This window comes from Salvelinus alpinus, chromosome 2 (assembly GCF_045679555.1).
Source record: "Salvelinus alpinus chromosome 2, SLU_Salpinus.1, whole genome shotgun sequence".
NCBI lineage: Eukaryota > Metazoa > Chordata > Actinopteri > Salmoniformes > Salmonidae > Salvelinus > Salvelinus alpinus.
In genome coordinates, this window is record NC_092087.1 from 101533719 (window position 1) to 101552991 (window position 19273).

Sequence of the window (19273 nt, forward strand, 5' to 3'; positions counted from 1 at the left end):
TGACTGCTGAATACCAACTATCAATCACTTAGATCATGTATTTTCAACGGGCTAGGGACGTCCCGTTGAAGTTGACATTTAAAAGGGTTAAGGTTAGGGTTTAGGGTAGAGATGTCCCAAGGATTCCAGATAGCATTGACCATTGTGCATTCTTCTGTCTCTGTTACATAGCAGGTGTAAAATAAACAGACAAGACAAGTAGACACGCAGTGCATTATGGTCATTGTATTTTAAATAATAGCATCTAATTATGCCAATCTGTTTGTGGGGTTGTTAGAGAAGAATGTGATTGTCAGCCCTAACAATCCATTCTAGCACCTCATCAGGCTCTGTAAAAGTCTTCATTGATGACGTGTTCCTTCTATTCCAGGGGACAGCAGAGAACTTCATCAATTCCACTCCTTCATCAATACAAGCAGTGAACATCTGAAATTCACCCTCACCTTTGATGGCATGAAACAAGTTATCTGGACATTTTGATAAAGAGGGAGGGGTGTGGATTTAGCACAGACCAATACAGGAAGCAGACGGACAGGAATTCCCTCTTACGCAGAGACAGCTTCCACCCTACACCCCTAAAAAAAACAATTGTAATACTTGAGTAAAGAAAACATTTAAAATGTAAATTTGTAATTTTAATTTTGTAAATTTAAAACAAAAACTTAACTGTTTGTCCTTGTAGGTAACCAGATCATGACTACAACTAAGTTACTAACTCTTTAACCACACTGTGTTGTTACACTGGTGAGTAAAAACTCATGCTTCCTACACTTCAACTTGTTGTCTGAAAATAAAATGTAAATTTTCGTCAACTGCGTCCAGTCAGCAGATGGATTAGATGCCGCTTAGGCCGCCTGTTGAGAGCAAGTTTGTATGAAGGTCTGGTTATTAAATGGGTTCATAGTTCAATAGTAATATCCTCTGAAACGCTCTGGTGACAAACTTTTCTGCCCTGTTTCCAGTTGTCCACATGGCTGGGAGAACCTATTCAAGTAAGGAAATAGATTTTGGAAATGTAAAGAAACAACGATGTATTATTAGCTAACTAGCTACAGTGCAGGCTAACTCAAATGAGCTGCTAAATGAGCTAGCTAGTTGGCTAGCAAATACTGTATAGATAGATAACTAAGTGAATTAAATATCATCAGCTGTCTAACTTCATATTAGCTAGCTATCTTGATGTATTTATCACTGTAAAAAACAAACTCCAAATGCATTTGTAGGTAGCTAGCTAACAGCCATGGAGGGTGAAAGGATAGCAGCCCCAACTGTCAGTGAGGGAGGAGGCTATTCTGGATAGGGCAGGTACTTTTGTGTTGGTCCTGTCCCTAGAAGTGAGGACGGAGATAATAGTAACATAATATTCAGTGTGGTGTAATTTGACTATAATGAAGTGTGTTTCTTGTGAGGTTTTCTGTCCTCAGATAAAGAGCGCTATGAAAGCCAGTCTACATATGAAGAGGTCCCAATGAAGAGCAGTGGTTCTCAGTCCTGGGGATTCAAAGAGGCACATTGTTGTTTTTGTCTCAGCACTGCAAAGCTGATTCAAATGATCAACTCGTCATCAAGCTTCAAGTGGTATTTATGTATTCATTTGTGATGCCATCCTTGATATGATCCTGTTGTCACATGCTACACATGTACATATGTGTGCCCATGCATCTATCAATCCAATGTTATCATGATTTGTTATCAGGGATATTATACTTTAGTAATCCACAATGACCTGGTGATGTAACAGTCTAATAATTACATTGTCTTCCATATTCCTACAGATACCTTGTAACTGGAGATTCCTTCAAAACGATTGCCTACAGTTACCGTGTAGGGCACTGCAAGGTTGGGTGACCAGGGTCATCTGGGACTGCCTCCTGGAGGAATTCAGATGTGTGAAGGCTACCTGTGTCCTGTGTAACTTCATGAGGATGGACACGAGGACCAGGAGGGGATCTGCAGCTTGCCGCCGTGTCCCAGAGGAGGAGTCTGCTGCTCTGCAGGATGTTTCAAGGATGGGGTCCAACAACACAGCAAGAGAGGCAATCCGTGTGCGGGAGATCTTCACCTCCTACTTCTTCAACGAGGGTGCTGTTCCCTGGCAACACCATAGACTACACTATGCACAACCAAAGGCTCTTTTAAGAGCCATCCACATTGCAATAAGAGTATTCTTCCATTTACTTAGCTATGTCAACTGCAGATATTCAATTCCCAGTTTCTCTCCCTTTGATTTCTACTTCTCAGGTGAGGGTGCTGTTTAGGTAAGGGTGTGATGTCTGTGCAAAAACAAAACAGGCTGTTTTAAATCACCCATATTGAAAAAATTTAGAACAATTGGACACCCTATAACACACACCTACACACTCATGTATCAATCTGATTGATGGATTGTGTTGTGCAGTAAGCAGGCTCAGGTGTATAACTGTGGCTCCTTCCACCTTCAAAGAATAGGCCAGAGGGCCAACCATGGAGAATAGTAAGACACTATATAACTACACTATATTGTTTGTCCTCATGTGTCCGTTCATGTTTTTCAGCATAAAGTACTCTGCAGCCACTTAGTGTGGTGTGGACACCAGGTGAGGCCACACACAGATTCCTGTTGAACACTGTGGCTTTAACTACCTTCTTTTCTCAAAAACAGTCTCTCTCCTTCACTTCATCCCTCTCTCCCCTTCTCCCTAAATCCTCTAGGTTATATCAGCTGTGTCGGTGAACCCCTCCTGCATCTGAACAGGCTACATCGAGGGCACAGCATGGTCAGAGGTGAGAGGTCACATGGTCAGGTCAACAGGAAGTATTATTAAAGAGATGCTTTACATTGAAATACAGACAGAGATGCAGTAGTCCCAGAGTTAATGATCCCAGGTCAGTTTATACTATACAGGAAGTATTATTAAAGAGATGCTTTACATTAAAATACAGACAGATGCAGTAGTCCCAGAGTTAATGATCCCAGGTCAGTTTATATTATACAGGAAGTATTATTAAAGAGATGCTTTACATTGAAATACAGATAGATGCAGTAGTCCCAGAGTTAATGATCCCAGGTCAGTTTATATTATACAGGAAGTATTATTAAAGAGATGCTTTACATTGAAATACAGATAGATGCAGTAGTCCCAGAGTTAATGATCCAAGGTCAGTTTTGCATTTCACCTCCTGATTGATGATTAACAATGTTAGAATAAAAAATAAAAACACAAGGCTTAAACATGCTCTCTCTCCATCTGTCTCTCGTCTGCAGATATGTTTTGATGTGAGAGGATGCCAACCCCCAGTCCCATCATCGCCACCTCACCTGCTTTTAAGATAACCTTTAGGCCATTACATTAATATGTAATTGTGATGAGCTGAGAGAATATTTAGGTAGCACTGTGTTTCATTAATCATGTGCTGCCTTCCCTGCTCCTATGTGCTTACCTCTTTCCCTTTCTGTCTTTTACACCTCTCTCTCCACCTCCTCTTTCTTCCTCTGTTTTTATAATTCACAACAGATGTGCATTGAAGTACAGATTGAACTTGTATTTATAACACTTGGATAATGAGCTTTTCAATCAAGCGTTTCACATTCTCTACTGGTTGAAATGAAGTGTAATGTGATGAAATACTCCACCTATCCTGTGTTTATCAGATCAATGCAGATGAAGGGCATTAGATGTTGAGATGAACCGGTGTTGGAGTATTTACATGATGCATAGGAAGTGTAGTGTACTGTTTTTTAACATTATGTTTCTGTATATATGAATTAACTAGTTAAATCTTATTTCTAGTCTATTAGTTACAATGTGTAACCATTGATGTCCCAGGACCAAGATTGGTAAACACTGTTGAAGTGTATAATTGTAATACATCCATGCAGACACAGCGTCTTTCAAAGACTGGAATTTGATTCTCCTGGTATTGGATATGACTGAAAAATAATCTCAAAGACATTCATACCTAAACTGCACCTTTATTTGCCAAGGTAGAGTACATGATCAGTGAATATATTAAATGTACAGGCTACAATGTGGGGATCTCATGCATGGTAATAACTACATGTATATACGACTTGCATCCTTGGCACAACATGATATTATATTCTACTCAATCCATAGGCTTCATTAATGTCATTCAGGCTGTTTTGAAGTTGATACAACTGGCTATGATAGCTGAGGTTCATAGCTAGGTTCTGAACTAATATGTATACCAAACGTTTGGGTCCATACACAGATCGGCTTGATATCTAGCTACACATCCATGGGCATACAGGGATTTTAATCATCCACTGCACAATAAGCAAGAACATAGCTAGCTACGTTATTTAATCTATCTGCATGGTAAATATCAGCAAGACAAGCTTACAAAATTGTACATTCAATTTGCAGTAAATTCTTCAGCTAGCTAGATTCTTTACATCCACTGTTACATAAAACGAAAGCCTGGTTTGCTGGTTGTTTCAGGAGTCCCTAAAACAACCAGAATTACAATGTCATACTCATGTCACAACACCCATAAAGCTAGTCAGCTAGCTGGCTAAATCGCGATTTTCGTAAATTAATTTTATGTTAAAAAAATGCATAATCGTTTGTCTCTACATGAACTAACATTCCTGTCAACTGTACATGTTTTTGCATAATTTTTTTATGACGTTATAATCCCTTACAGTTGCTTCCATCCTAGTATTTCTGTCCGCCATCTTTGATTCAGTTCAGTTCTGTGTAGGGGTTCCCCTCTCTCCTAGTATTTCTATCCTCCACCTTTGATTCAGTTTAGTTCTGTGTAGGATTTCCCCTCTCTCCTAGTATTTCTATCCTCCATCTTTGATTCAGTTCAGTTCTGTGTAGGGGTTCCCCTCTCTCCTAGTATTTCTATCCTCCATCTTTGATTCAGTTCAGTTCTGTGTAGGTTTTCCCCTCTCTCCTAGTATTTCTATCCGCTTCTTTAGTTCAGTTCTGTGTAGGCTTACCCCTCTCTTCTAGTATTTCTGTCCGCCATCTTTGATTCAGTTCAGTTCTGTGTAGGGGTTCCCCTCTCTCCTAGTATTTCTGTCCGACATCTTTGATCCAGTTCAGTTCTGTGTAAGGGTACCCCTCTCTCCTAGTATTTCTGTCTGCCATCTTTGATTCAGTTCAGTTCTGTGTAGGGGTTCCCCTCTCTTCTAGTATTTCTGTTCGCCATCTTTGATTCAGTTCAGTTCTACTATATCTTTGCTGAAGAAAGTCTAACAGTCACTAGTGCAGCAGCAGCCTCCCCCGGCCCGGTAAAAAGTTTAAGATGAGATGGAACGGTTGACCAAAAAAATAAATTACAGAAAAAATATATTGACTGATATTGATTTATTTAGGGGGGGCTAATTCATATTTTAGTTCTAGCGACGTCCCTGATTCCTACCCTTTAACTTTTTGTCTGAAAATAAAATATACGTTTTACTCAATTGTGTTGCCCACTCCAGTCAACAGATTGCGGTCTGCGACTTTACGGCAATGCTGCTACTGTGACGTATAATCTAGTGGACGGAACGCTTCTTTCAACAGCAGCAACAGGTCGTCAGACGCCTCGGTAACTTGCTAGACAAAATAAACGAACCAATAAAGCTCTTTAGACGCTTTCGTAATTATTAGCCACTGTGTTTTAAACCCTCTTCTGTCGTCTAGTTAGTTATCCGGTTTAATTTCATATTTACGGTGTTGTTATTATTCCGTTAGCGGGCTGGTTAAGTTAGCATTAGCCTAGCTAGCTAACATCCCCGACCATGCGGTCACTAAGCTACTCCCCTGCTATAGAAGAAGCGGGTATCACAGTAAAACAAGAAGTAGAGGATGAGGCCGTTACTGTGAAAGAAGGGGAAGAAGCGTTCAGAGTGAAAGAGGAGGAGGATGCAGTTTATGGAGTGAAAGAGGAGGAGGGGGAGATGACTGTTACATTGAAAACGGAGGAGGAAGAAGAGGAGGAAACTGGATATCTGGTCCCGGTTTCCCAAACGCATCTGAAGGTGTCCGATGGTTCTAACGGTGAACTTAGCCATAATATGGTTTTGAGAAACCGTTCCCTGATTAACACTCGTAAGTACTGTCTTAAAAACAGAGGCACAAACTCTGCAGTTGTTGAACTGATGTTTGGTGTTAAACACATGCCTCATGAGCTTAGTTAAACTGTTGTACCCCATCAGAACCCCAAATAAGCTTTTTTTACTCCAATGTTTAGAAACAATGTAAATCAACACTGTATAGCCTCAACATGGTTAAAACTATAATGTTGATATCATGGATGGTCAGTCCTTGCATCCATAGGTCTGTCTATGAATTTGAGAGTAGTTAAATGTCTCCAGCCCCATCATCATCTTATTAGCAAAACAGTAGTAGAATTACAGCTTTGTTATTGTTTCAACTGCAGATTGGTTGTTTGTTGTGTGGCTTTTTTAAAGGGACAACCTAGGATTTAAACAGAAACAAAATGGCTGCCCAGAGACTTAGTTTGGTAAACAGCTGAGGGATGGGGGTTGGAGAAATGTAACTACTCTCAAATTCATAGAGAAAGCTATTGTATCAACCTTAACCCAAAACCTAGGGACCTCGTCAAGAAGTTCGGACATCTTGGCGTAACAGTTATAAGGTGTTGGCTTGACAGTCGCTGGACCCAGGTTTGAGTTCAGCTCAGGGCAACCCCCTGAATTCAATACACTATGAATACAAGGACTGGTCATCCATGATGTCATAATGATAGTTTAACCAGGTTTCTAGGATATATAGTATATTCTAGAATTCATCCATGATGTCATAATGATAGTTTAACCAGGTTTCTAGGACATATAGTATGTTCTAGAATTCATCCATGATGTCATAATTATAGTTTAACAGGTTTCTAGGATATATAGTATATTCTAGAATTGCCAGTGAAGATTTCCTGTGGGGGTCAAATTGTTAGAGCTCTTGATAAGTCATTGTATAATATTCAGCCAATTTATTTTCATGCCATTACATCAATAACGCCCAACCAGAAGAGAATAAACTCTTCCTGAACCACCTCCTCTTGCTGTCCTTCATACATTCTGACGTTGCTGGTAATCGGCTACACAAGCAGTCGGCAACCTACATTTGGAGTGCAAATGTATCTTACCATTTCTACCGATCTGGTGCCGGTTATTATTTATTTGCACATTTTACTGAAACAGTTTAATTTAATTGATAATAGTATCTCAAAATCATTGTATTTGATTAATCTACATTCCATCTAAAGGAAAATTATACAAATCTAAAAGTAACTTTTATTGCCATTGCCAACTATGTAAAAATAGCCTACATGAAACCAACAAACAAAAACATTTGCAGCCTGCAGGTAGAAAATATCCCGATTTAAAAATAAATATCCTATAAATCCCATTGGCTGCACATGGCCTGTCAACAACGAACTTGAAACATTCTATCAACTATAAACTGGGTCCTCAAACTTGCAACATTGTATAAAATATTCTGGGCCCTCAGTTTCCCGCGCCAGTGAGTTCTGGACAGACACATCTGTCGTCTATTTGTGCAAAGGATAAGAAGTAATCAGGTATTTTATAACATTTCCACTGGATCAGAGCATTACATTTTACCCTTTAATGCTGAGTGGTTATCGAAAGGGCGAGAGCTGGAAATAATTTACAAATACTTTGAGCAACTATTGTCATTCGTAATGGATTCTAATAAGACTTTGTTTACCTGCTGTTTGAGGTGAAGAAAAAATTAGTTGGAGAAGCTCCACAACTCATTAGTGGTGCAGCGTTAAGACAATCAGAAATACTATCAGACATCCCCAAATAGGCACATTTGTAGGCCTACATTTGTGCTCAGGCCAGGTAGACTAGTCCTACTTCTATATGTGTTGTCAGGTAGACTAGTCCTACTACTATTTGTGTAAGCAGGTAGACTAGTCCTACTACTATATGTGTAACCAGGTAGACTTGTCCTACTTCTATATGTGTAACCAAGTAGACTAGTCCTACTTCTATATGCGTAATCAGGTGTGTGTCCTTACTCAACATTGACAGGAGTGTTTCAAACAAAAGAATGAATAATTTGACAAAACTGACGCATCTTGCGGGGTCAGGTCTGGGTGATCTGCCAGGGGACGTTTCATTTAGTATCCGTTTGGGTCGGCATGGGGAATTATTGTATTTCTCCATAGTATGTTGTCCCGAAGTTGACTGACTGAAAGGAAGTGTAACTTTGACTATAATTACTGTTTCCTGAACGAGGGAAACGAGGTACAACACCTGATTGGCCCCACCCCTTCCTGGGTCTGTGAAGAGCGATATTGAATTGAATATGACCTAAGGTTTGTATTTCTGTGTTTATTATATTATAATTAAGTCTATGATTTGATATTTGATAGAGCAGTCTGACTGAGCGGTGGTAGGCAGCAGCAGGCTCGTAAGCATTCATTCAAATAGCACTTCCCTGCGTTTGCCAGCAGCTCTTCGCAATTCTTGAAGCACAGCTCTGTTTATGACTTCAAGCCTATCAACTCCCAAGATTAGGCTGGCAATACTATAGTGCCTATGAGAACATTCGGGGCGGCAGGGTAGCCTAGTGGTTAGAGTGTTGGACTAGTAACCGAAAGGTTGCAAGTTCAAATCCCCAAGCTGACAAGGTACAAATCTGTCGTTCTACCCCTGAACAGGCAGTTAACCTACTGTTCCTAGGCTGTCATTAAAAATACGAATTTGTTCTTAACTGACCTGCCTAGTAAAATAAAGGTAAAAAAATATATTAGATAAATACATACAAATGTATATGAAATACAAATGGTATAGAGAGAAATAGTAATATGTTAAAAGATTTTTTACATCGCTTTTTTTACGTTAGCTTTTTTTACACGGCTCATATTGCACTTTCTTCTCCAACATTGTGTTTTTGCATTATTTAAACCAAATGTTTCATTATTTATTTATTATTAAGATAAAATAAAAGTGTTCATTCAGTATCGTTGTAATACAAATATATAAACAATATATATATATATATATATATATATATATAATAAAAAAATATCGGTATCGGCTTTTTTTGGTCCTCCAATAATCGGTATTGGCGTTGAAGAATCATAATGGGTCGACCCCTACTATGTTATTGTTTGGTGAAGTTATGGGCCAATTTGTTAAGCACTTAGTGTACAAACCCTCTTTGTCAGGCTGATAGCAAAGCTAGCTAAAGAGCATTTTACTGGTTGAAGTGTTTTTTAAGTATAAAGCAGTTGATTTGCGACAATAACACAAACATATTAATCAGGAGATTCAAAACGAGCCTGACAGTTATAATCCAAAAGTAGTGTGAAATTCACTCATAAGCAACCTGGAAATGGAGGCTATTATTGCTGTCAGCCTATGAGAACTCCCCTGCGTTTTCCCCCACGGTGGTGAATTAGTAAATAGACACAGAGCTTAATGTGAGTTTCCTTGAGTAGCACTCCTGATCTTGCGCTGTAATATTCAGAATACATTGTGGAAAAACTACAATCTTCACTCACCATTTTTTGCTCCAGGCAGATATACTACATCCATAACTAGTGGTTTCCTTATTAGCAGATATACTACATCCATAACTAGTGGTTTCCTTATTAGCAGGGAGGAGTTTCTGCAATCAAATTGTGTGTGCATTGACCTCGTGACGCAATTTTATCAAACACCGAAAGGGCCTACATTGGAGACCAATAGTCGTCTGGCACACTGCTTAGAGTTTCAACAACTTGAATAACTTATTTCTAGTTACCAATAATGTGAAAACAAGACAAAATATGACTATTGTTGCTATCTTGACTGTCTTAATTGTCAAATTTAATAGACGTCAGTTGTTGTACAACGTCATGGGTACACTCTGGGCATCACCTTTTACCTCAAATGAACATTGGATTTCTGCTGTTGTGGGCCTTTAACCATCTGTCTGACTTTGTCGTTCACACAGATGAGAGACGGGACAATCGTGGATCCTCTGGGGAGCCTCAACAATATCATGATGCTGAAGAGGCAGAGAAGAGTCTCTCCACAAAAGAACACCAGAAACACCAGCAGAGACCAACAGGGAAGAAATCTAACTGCTGCTCTGACTGTGGGAAAAAATTTAACTCCTCAGTAAAACTTAAAATACACCAGAGAACACACACAGGAGAGAATTCTTATAGCTGTGATCAATGTGGGAAGAGTTTTACTACATCTGGCCAGCTGACTTTACACCAGAGAATACACACAGGAGAGAAAACTTGTAGCTGTAATCAATGTGGGAAAAGTTTTACTACATCTAGCCAGCTGACTATACACCAGAGAATACACACAGGAGAGAAACCTTATAGCTGTGGTCAATGTGGGAAGAGTTTTACTACATCTGGCTCTCTGACTTTACACCAGAGAACACACACAGGAGAGAAACCTTATAGCTGTGATCAATGTGGGAAGAGTTTTACTACATCTGGCTCTCTGACTTCACACCAGAGAATACACAAAGGAGAGAAACCTTATAGCTGTGATCAATGTGGGAAGAGTTTTACTACATCTGGCCAGCTGACTTCACACCAGAGAACACACACAGGAGAGAAATCTTGTAGCTGTAATCAATGTGGGAAGAGTTTTACTACATCTAGCCAGCTGACTATACACCAGAGAATACACACAGGAGAGAAACCTTATAGCTGTGGTCAATGTGGGAAGAGTTTTGGCCAATCTAGCCACCTGACATTACACCAAAGAACACACACAGGCGAGAAACCTTATAGCTGTGATCAATGCGGGAAGAGTTTTACTACATCTGGCTCTCTGACTTTACACCAGAGAACACACACAGGAGAGAAACCTTATAGCTGTGATCAATGTGGGAAGAGTTTTGGTCAATCTAGCAATCTGACTGTACACCAGAGAACACACACAGGAGAGAAATCTCATAGCTGTGATCAATGTGGGAAGAGATACTCTAGTAAAATGTCTCTGATCAAACATCAGAAAATACATACATGAAGGAGTTGTTTCATGATATCAATGAAATAATGTCACAATGTAGAATGTTTTAACATTGTAGTAGGAGTATTTTAATGATGTCACAATGTAGAACCCTAAACGTTTGTCCCCTGTTCTATTGATTTTACCCTCAGGGGAAAAATCCAGGCTCTGAATTGAACGAGTACTATTTATGTGATTGAACAAAAAGTGACTAACAAAAAAGAGTTGTGTTACACTTACCACGTTGGTGACCCACTGGAATCACAATGTAGCTAGCTGTTTACCACGTTGGTGACCCACTGGAATCACAATGTAGCTAGCTGTTTACCACGTTGGTGACCCACTGGAATCACAATGTAGCTAGCTGTTTACCACGTTGGTGACCCACTGGAATCACAATGTAGCTAGCTGTTTACCACGTTGGTGACCCACTGGAATCACAATGTAGCTAGCTGTTTACCACGTTGGTGACCCACTGGAATCACAATGTAGCTAGCTGTTTACCACGTTGGTGACCCACTGGAATCACAATGTAGCTAGCTGTTTACCACGTTGGTGACCCATTGGAATCACAATGTAGCTAGCTGTTTACCACGTTGGTGACCCACTGGAATCACAATGTAGCTAGCTGTTTACCACGTTGGTGACCCACTGGAATCACAATGTAGCTAGCTGTTTACCACGTTGGTGACCCACTGGAATCACAATGAAACAAAATGTTTAGGTTTTCAATATATCCCAAACTGTTTCTGCATATTGGTTATTGATTTGGACATGTTAAACCTGTGTTTTGACATTGCGCTATTCCCATTTAGCAAAATGTCATTCAAAAGACGTTGAAAATAAGACTATGCCCGACTTCTAATATATGTTCGGTTGTAGTTGAAAGTGAAAGTTGAAAAGATGTATTTTCGGGTCGTTTTTTAAAATTACTTGAAAACAACTTAATTTCAACAAACTTGCAGCCTAAACACATGGATGCAGTATAATAAATTGGTCTATAATCAATTTTATTAACAATCCTACATCACTCCAGTATTTCTTGACAACATTCAAGTGCTAATTGTCTTTATTCCACTACTGAAGAAGCATGACTCAAATCACCTCATATATTCAAACATCCAGCCTGACAAAAGATACATGTTTTATTATTCCATGCCTCACCATTAAGTTAATTATTGCCAATACATATTAACAAAGGGGTGAACATTTGGTTTTGATAATTCATATTTACAATTATGTAACATTTAGTAATCATGCAACCAACTTGACATTTTTGGGTACAACATACCTATCTAGTGAACCCTGAGAAGAGAGAGAAGCTCCGCAGTGAGGTGGAAAGTTACTACGGATATCGCAGGAGTTTCCTCTTGAAATCAGACATGTCCGTGGTTAGGACAACTTGGTTGCTGATTATCTCAAGGGTGGGCAGTCAAATAGATTTGTGTTTTGCATTTAGCCAGTGAGTTACCATGATCACAATTTATTTTGACACGTTTTTCTGTGTTGGATATTAGTTTTATCTCTTATTCTTTTCTGTATTTTTTTTAAACTGCACTGTTGGGGGCTCGTAAGTAAGAGTTCCAGTGTTGTATCCGGCGCATGTGACTAATACAATTTGATTTGAGTTTTGTTTGGGCTCGTTCCAAGGGGATGAGAGTCCTAGAAGATAGTGAGTTTTAGGATTCTATGGAAAGAAAAAGGAGAAAAAAATAATACGATTGTATATTATTATTTAGAAATATGTGTTTTTTCTTGTTTTTAATTGTTTACAGCCAGTAGACACCATGTTTATATTGTAGAAGGTGAAGCATTGTAGATGATTATGTGAAATGGAAGTTGGAGATACTCTGAATGATTGGCTATGAAAAGCCAACTGACATTTACTCCTGAGGTGCTGACCTGTTACACCCTCGACAACCACTGTGATTATTAATATTTGACCCTGCTGGTCATCTATGAACGTTTGAACATCTTGGCCATGTTCTGTTATAATCTCCACCCGGCACAGCCAGAAGAGGACTGGCCACCCCTCATAGCCTGGTTCCTCTCTAGGTTTCTTCCTAGGTTCTGGTCTTTCTAGGGAGTTTTTCCTAGCCACTGTGCTTCTACACCTGCATTGCTTGCTGTTTGGGGTTTTAGGCTGGGTTTCTGTACAGTACTCTGTGACATTTATTTTGGGTTGGGTTGGGTTGGATATAGCATCATATTGTTTATATTTTAATCAATGGCATTTCCTTGCAATGTTCATTAGTCTTTCAGTTGTTATTCTTCTGTTTTTTATCCTCTTATGTTTGTTATGTACTAAATATTTCTGTTTATTTTCTTAGTTTTTTCCTGTGAAGCCATTGTGTTGCATCCATGTCTGACATGTGCTGTATAAATAAAGCTTGATTTGAAAATATTGCATTTGATTTGAAAATATCAACAGACTCTTGGTCCATCTTAGTATGAAAATCAGTATCAATCCCACTTTTCCAGCTTGCTGAAGGCCTGGTAGAGTGGTAAACACCACCCCCGGCTCTACCAGGGGCTTGAGGTGGTCTCCCACAGCTCTGCTGGTGGAGTGGTAAACACCACCCCCGGCTCTACCAGGGGCTTGAGGTGGTCTCCCACAGCTCTGCTTATGTCATGTTCTGTGGCCTTGCTGTTCCATTTCTTGACTGCCCTTGCAACACAGAAATAAACACATTTAGTCATATTATATAAAACATTAAAAGTAATGGATATGGAGCATCTATGGCTTCAGTTACACCTGGCACCTAAATGTGACTTCTGTCATCCGATCACTCCAAGCTCCATTAGGTTCAGATCTACCAGGATGGGCCTTTGACAGTCTGGACGCAGTCAGGCCACTGAATATAAATAAGCAACGTAAAGAGGTGGGGTGAATGAGTGGGGAAAAGTACATTCTACACAAATTACCTTCATAATAGCAAAGAACAAATGTGTGTGTCTGAGGGGAAATTAACTTTCATACAGCCAAAAGGGGTGAGAAGTTACACCAATATCAGTGGACAATTTGCACTAATGTAAATAAACATAGATGATGGAACATATTCCCTTTAGCTTACGTGATGAACCGCTAAGGGGACATAAATATTTACCATCTAAACCATGTGTGACCTCTCACCTCTCTGGCTGTAGAAGTGTTCTTCCTAACCACTCCCTCAACAGCTCTCTGACTGAGCTCCACCCTCACTGGGTCTTCAGAGGAGAGGAAGGCTGAGGAGGGATGGAAGGATGAATGGATCAGTCAGTCAATAAAGCGTAGAGCTGCTGTCTATGCTGTCAGACAAAATCACTATTTTAGTAGTTCATTAAAGTAAATAAGGCTTTATGACTGCTGAATACCAACTATCAATCACTTAGATCATGTATTTTCAGGTAGAGATACATCTTTGGGACGTCCCTAGCCCATTAAAGTTGACATTTAAAATGGTTAAGGTCAGGGGTTAAGGTTAGGGGTTAGGATTGGGATGTCCCAAGGATACCAGATTGCAATGACCATTGTGCATTCTTCTGTCTCTCTTACATAGCAGGTGTAAAAGAAACACAGACAAGGCAATGGATTATGGTCATTGTAGTTAATTACATTTTATGCGCTAAACTATGTTGAATATTGGCCTGTTGGAAACTACAACTCCCTACTACATCACACAGTTCAGTCTGGATCTGATTTATCTCTAGAGAAACTACAACTCCCTACTACATCACACAGTTCAGTCTGGATCTGATTTATCTCTAGAGAAACTACAACTCCCTACTACATCACACAGTTCAGGCTGGATCTGATTTATCTCTAGAGAAACTACAACTCCCTACTACATCACACAGTTCAGTCTGGATCTGATTTATCTCTAGAGAAACTACAACTCTCTACTACATCACACAGTTCAGGCTGGATCTGATTTATCTCTAGAGAAACTACAACTCTCTACTACATCACACAGTTCAGGCTGGATCTGATTTATCTCTAGAGAAACTACAACTCCCTACTACATCACACAGTTCAGGCTGGATCTGATTTATCTCTAGAGAAACTACAACTCCCTACTACATCACACAGTTCAGTCTGGATCTGATTTATCTCTAGACTAGTTCCAGACACACCCTCTAGACAGACAGGCCAAAGGCGCTTGCTTGCCCCAATTCAGGGAACCGTTGATCTACTTCAGAGGAACTGTGTCTAGAGTGATTTCCTGTTGTTTTGACACCTCACTGGAAAACTAGAATAACTAGCTGTTGCTACAGAACGAGACGACCAATTCACAGTTAGTCTGTGTCTCTGTGTTTTCTATATGCACAAGATAGTTTGACTATATAAGGCTTCTGAACTCCTTGTGTCATCGAGCTCTCGGCCTTCCACCTCAGAGTGCAGGGCTGACCAGCTACATTATTGCAATTCTTACCAAATAAAGGTTGATTGTTTGAAGAAATGTCAAAGTCTCTTTTTATTGGTTAGAATTTCCACCACAGTGTGCAATAATAACCTTTTTTCCACTCATAGTGTGTTCATACTGTATTGGAGCAGCAGCAGCTGACTGCCCGGTTCAACATCAGTTCACAGTCTCACCTCATACTGTATTGGAGCAGCAGCAGCTGACTGCCCAGTTCAACGTCAGTTCACCGTCTCACCTCATACTGTATTGGAGCAGCAGCAGCTGACTGCCCGGTTCAACATCAGTTCACTGTCTCACCTCATACAGTATTGGAGCAGCAGCAGCTGACTGTCCAGTTCAACATCAGTTCACAGTCTCACCTCATACTGTATTGGAGCAGCAGCAGCTGACTGCCCAGTTCAACATCAGTTCACCGTCTCACCTCATACTGTATTGGAGCAGCAGCAGCTGACTGCCCGCTTCAACATCAGTTCACCGTCTCACCTCATACTGTATTGGAGCAGCAGCAGCTGACTGCCCAGTTCAACATCAGTTCACCGTTTCATCTCATACTGTATTGGAGCAGCAGCAGCTGACTGCCCGGTTCAACATCAGTTCACCGTCTCACCTCATACTGTATTGGAGCAGCAGCAGCTGACTGCCCGGTTCAACATCAGTTCACTGTCTCACCTCATACAGTATTGGAGCAGCAGCAGCTGACTGTCCAGTTCAACATCAGTTCACAGTCTCACCTCATACTGTATTGGAGCAGCAGCAGCTGACTGCCCAGTTCAACATCAGTTCACCGTCTCACCTCATACTGTATTGGAGCAGCAGCAGCTGACTGCCCGCTTCAACATCAGTTCACCGTCTCACCTCATACTGTATTGGAGCAGCAGCAGCTGACTGCCCGGTTCAACATCAGTTCACCGTTTCATCTCATACTGTATTGGAGCAGCAGCAGCTGACTGCCCGGTTCAACATCAGTTCACCGTCTCACCTCATACTGTATTGGAGCAGCAGCAGCTGACTGGCCGGTTCAACACCAGTTCACCGTCTCACCTCATACTGTATTGGAGCAGCAGCAGCTGACTGCCCGGTTCAACACCAGTTCACAGTCTCACCTCATACTGTATTGGAGCACCTCATACTGTATTGGAGCAGCAGCAGTTGACTGCCCGGTTCTCACCCCATACTGTATTGGAGCAGCAGCAGCTGACTTGATCGTTGATGCTAATCATCATGTGTTGAATCTGAGAGTAAATAGAGCCGACTACAACTCTAAAAACGAAGGGTTTAACTGGAGTTGTTCTCAGATCCCCTAAGAACCTTAGGGTTCTTGGTCAATGAAAAACAGCCCCAAAAGGTTCTTCAAAGAACTTGTTAGAAGGTGGGTTCATCGAGGAACCTCCGTTGTTGCTGGACTTCTTCCGGGAACTTCGCAATTACAACTGAAAACGATGGTGACAAGTTTGGATGTGACAACAGTTAAAAAGGTTAAGTTGGGTTGATGTTTGGCTCTGAATATGTCTCGAAAACATTTATATATAATAATATAACATACTAATAATGAATAACGAAGACAATTCTGGTTCTGTGAATAGCTTCCATAACGTTACTATAGTTAATTACCGTAAATATTAGAAAGCCGGGTTTGACCGTCGGCGTTGTATGAGCTACAGTACAGTACCGTTATCTAGCTAGATAACGTTATGTCCTAACTAGGCACAACTAGGTTTGTGATAATGAACTAGCTAACGTTTAACTAACTAACTAACTAACTAAGGACGGTGACCTGTCCAGACGAGATGTTACAACGAACTGAATCGTCAATGGAGGTCTTCCTCTTTATATAGCCTGCTACAGCATGCAATACTATTAACTCACAAGGGGGCATAACGTTACATGGACAATACTATCCCATTTTGGAAACATTACATGGACAATACTATCCCATTTTGGAAACTTTACATGTACAATACTATCCCATTTTGGAAACGTCACATGGACAATACTGTCCCATTTTGGAAAAGTTACATGTACGCCCCCTTGTGGAGGGAAATTAATATCTTAGATGGTAGCTGTAGATGGGATTCAATTCATAATGGTATTAATACAGTGTCTAGACTACCTCTTTTGTATAAATGCCCTTCAGAATCCAAACACAGTATTGCCACGCAGCAAAATGTTGCGTATAATCTTTCAAGTCAGCCTGATAAAATATTGAACAATTTGTGTACAAAGATATCTTGAAATGTGATATTAGGCCTGTATGGCAGTACTGTTACTGTATGACAGTACTGTATTGGCTAGTGCTTTCTCCAATATGTTATTCTATTTTACATTACATTGTATGTCGATGCCATTTATCTTTCAATATTTATGTAATATATATATATATATATGTTTTAGTGCTTGTAAGACTATTCTGACACATTTTCTCTTCCTTTGAAATTCTTATAGGACAGAACATGGACACAATGCAATTGGGATCAAGAAGAAGGTACAGATATGTTGTAGGACAGCTGCATTTGAAGTGTACATTTAACCTACATAGCAGTCAATACACACTGAAATAAGTTAGCATACAAATGTGTGCCAAGGATCTTTTCAGATCTTCTCAGAAATGAATCAAGTCCATGGAATGGATATAGACAAAAAGATAATTCAAGGACTATCAGAGGTAGAGAGGCGAGGCAGGGGTGAGGACATCATCCTGCTATTTTGACAGTCCCTGAAGGACAATACAGAAGAGGTATTTGCTCTTATTCCTTCCCTTTCTCTAATGTATTTTGTAATAAAATTAGCAAGTGTAGTAAGATCATTGCTTTACTTTACTAGGACTGGAGACCACAGCAGTGATTCTGCTCTTTCCCTACCTCTTCAATGAGGACCCGAGTGGCCTTTATGTCCTTGACAAGGTATGCCTATGCACCAATCATCTGTTTCTTCATAAACATAGGTGTGCATGCTGATATAAAACTACAGCTGAACATTTGTTATGTTCTTTGTTAATTGTATGTGTATTAATCTTTTCTTACTTTTGTTGACACAGATTTCACCGCTCTTCACTCCTTTACTGCACATCGGCGGAAATCCATTTCTCCGTGAGAGTGAAATCCCGCTGGCCTTTGATGGGGAGAACATCCACGCCCTCGAGGACGTCCCCATGTGACTTGGGGCTCTGCTAGGGCTGCATTTTTTATTTTCCCTTAAATTTCCCCAAAATGTCAGAAAAACACTTATGTTGTTAAGTTACTGTGTTCTGGAGAGAAGAGAAGTTGGGGTGAAGTTACCAGGGCCGGTCATAAAGATGGAAAACTTCCTAACATAACTAAGTGGATACGATATACACACTAAAGCTGAAAAATCTGTATTTAGCATCAAGTCTACAATATTGTTAGTTTACCTATGATTCATTTTTAATGTATGTTGTTTTTATTGTACATCATTATTTATACATTTTTAAATGTCATGAAAAGCACTATACAAAGTAAATGTATTATTTATTATGGTCTGACATGTCTGCAGAAATGTTGCAATTTTGTAATGTGTTTTGCTTGGTAAATTGTTTTGTAAATATTAATTTACATTTGTGGTGCCACTAAATAAACAATGAATTATTTAAATCAATATTGTTATTAAAATATGTTTTTATAATGCAGGGAGGGTGGACAGGGAGTTAAAACATGAACCCCAAAAGGTTCTTTGAGGAACCACGATAAGGGGTTCTTCAAAGAACTTATAGGGGTTCCCACAAAAGGTTCTTCAAATAACTTTTAGGGGTTCCCCCCCAGTTTCAATTTGAAGAACACCTAAAGGATACTCCAGGAACCTTTACTTTTTAGAGTGTATATTGATGAAACTCACCTTGTCCGAGAGACATTTACATAGTTTATACACAGCCCAATTTGGGATGACTATTTTGGGGCGAAATAGCGGC

At 39.9% G+C, this 19273-nt stretch overlaps 1 protein-coding gene and 1 long non-coding RNA gene across 6 annotated transcripts in view; both read left to right on the forward strand.

Moving 5' to 3' along the window:
• Positions 1-19273, forward strand: part of LOC139546522 (zinc finger protein ZFP2-like) — a 415728-nt gene that overhangs the window by 56461 nt on the left and 339994 nt on the right. The window contains exon 1 of one of the 5 annotated variants that reach the window (XM_071355092.1): positions 5506-6044. The exons of the other annotated variants lie outside the window; for them this stretch is intronic. Coding sequence (XP_071211193.1) covers positions 5735-6044 — 310 coding nt within the window. The 5' untranslated portion in view covers positions 5506-5734. Of the gene's footprint in view, positions 1-5505; positions 6045-19273 lie in introns of those variants that run through there. 5 annotated transcript variants of the gene reach the window in all.
• Positions 1008-4524, forward strand: LOC139547653 (uncharacterized). The gene is made up of 4 exons (XR_011669573.1): positions 1008-1578; positions 1776-2576; positions 2692-2763; positions 3245-4524. It is a non-coding gene; the product is annotated as an uncharacterized lncRNA (long non-coding RNA).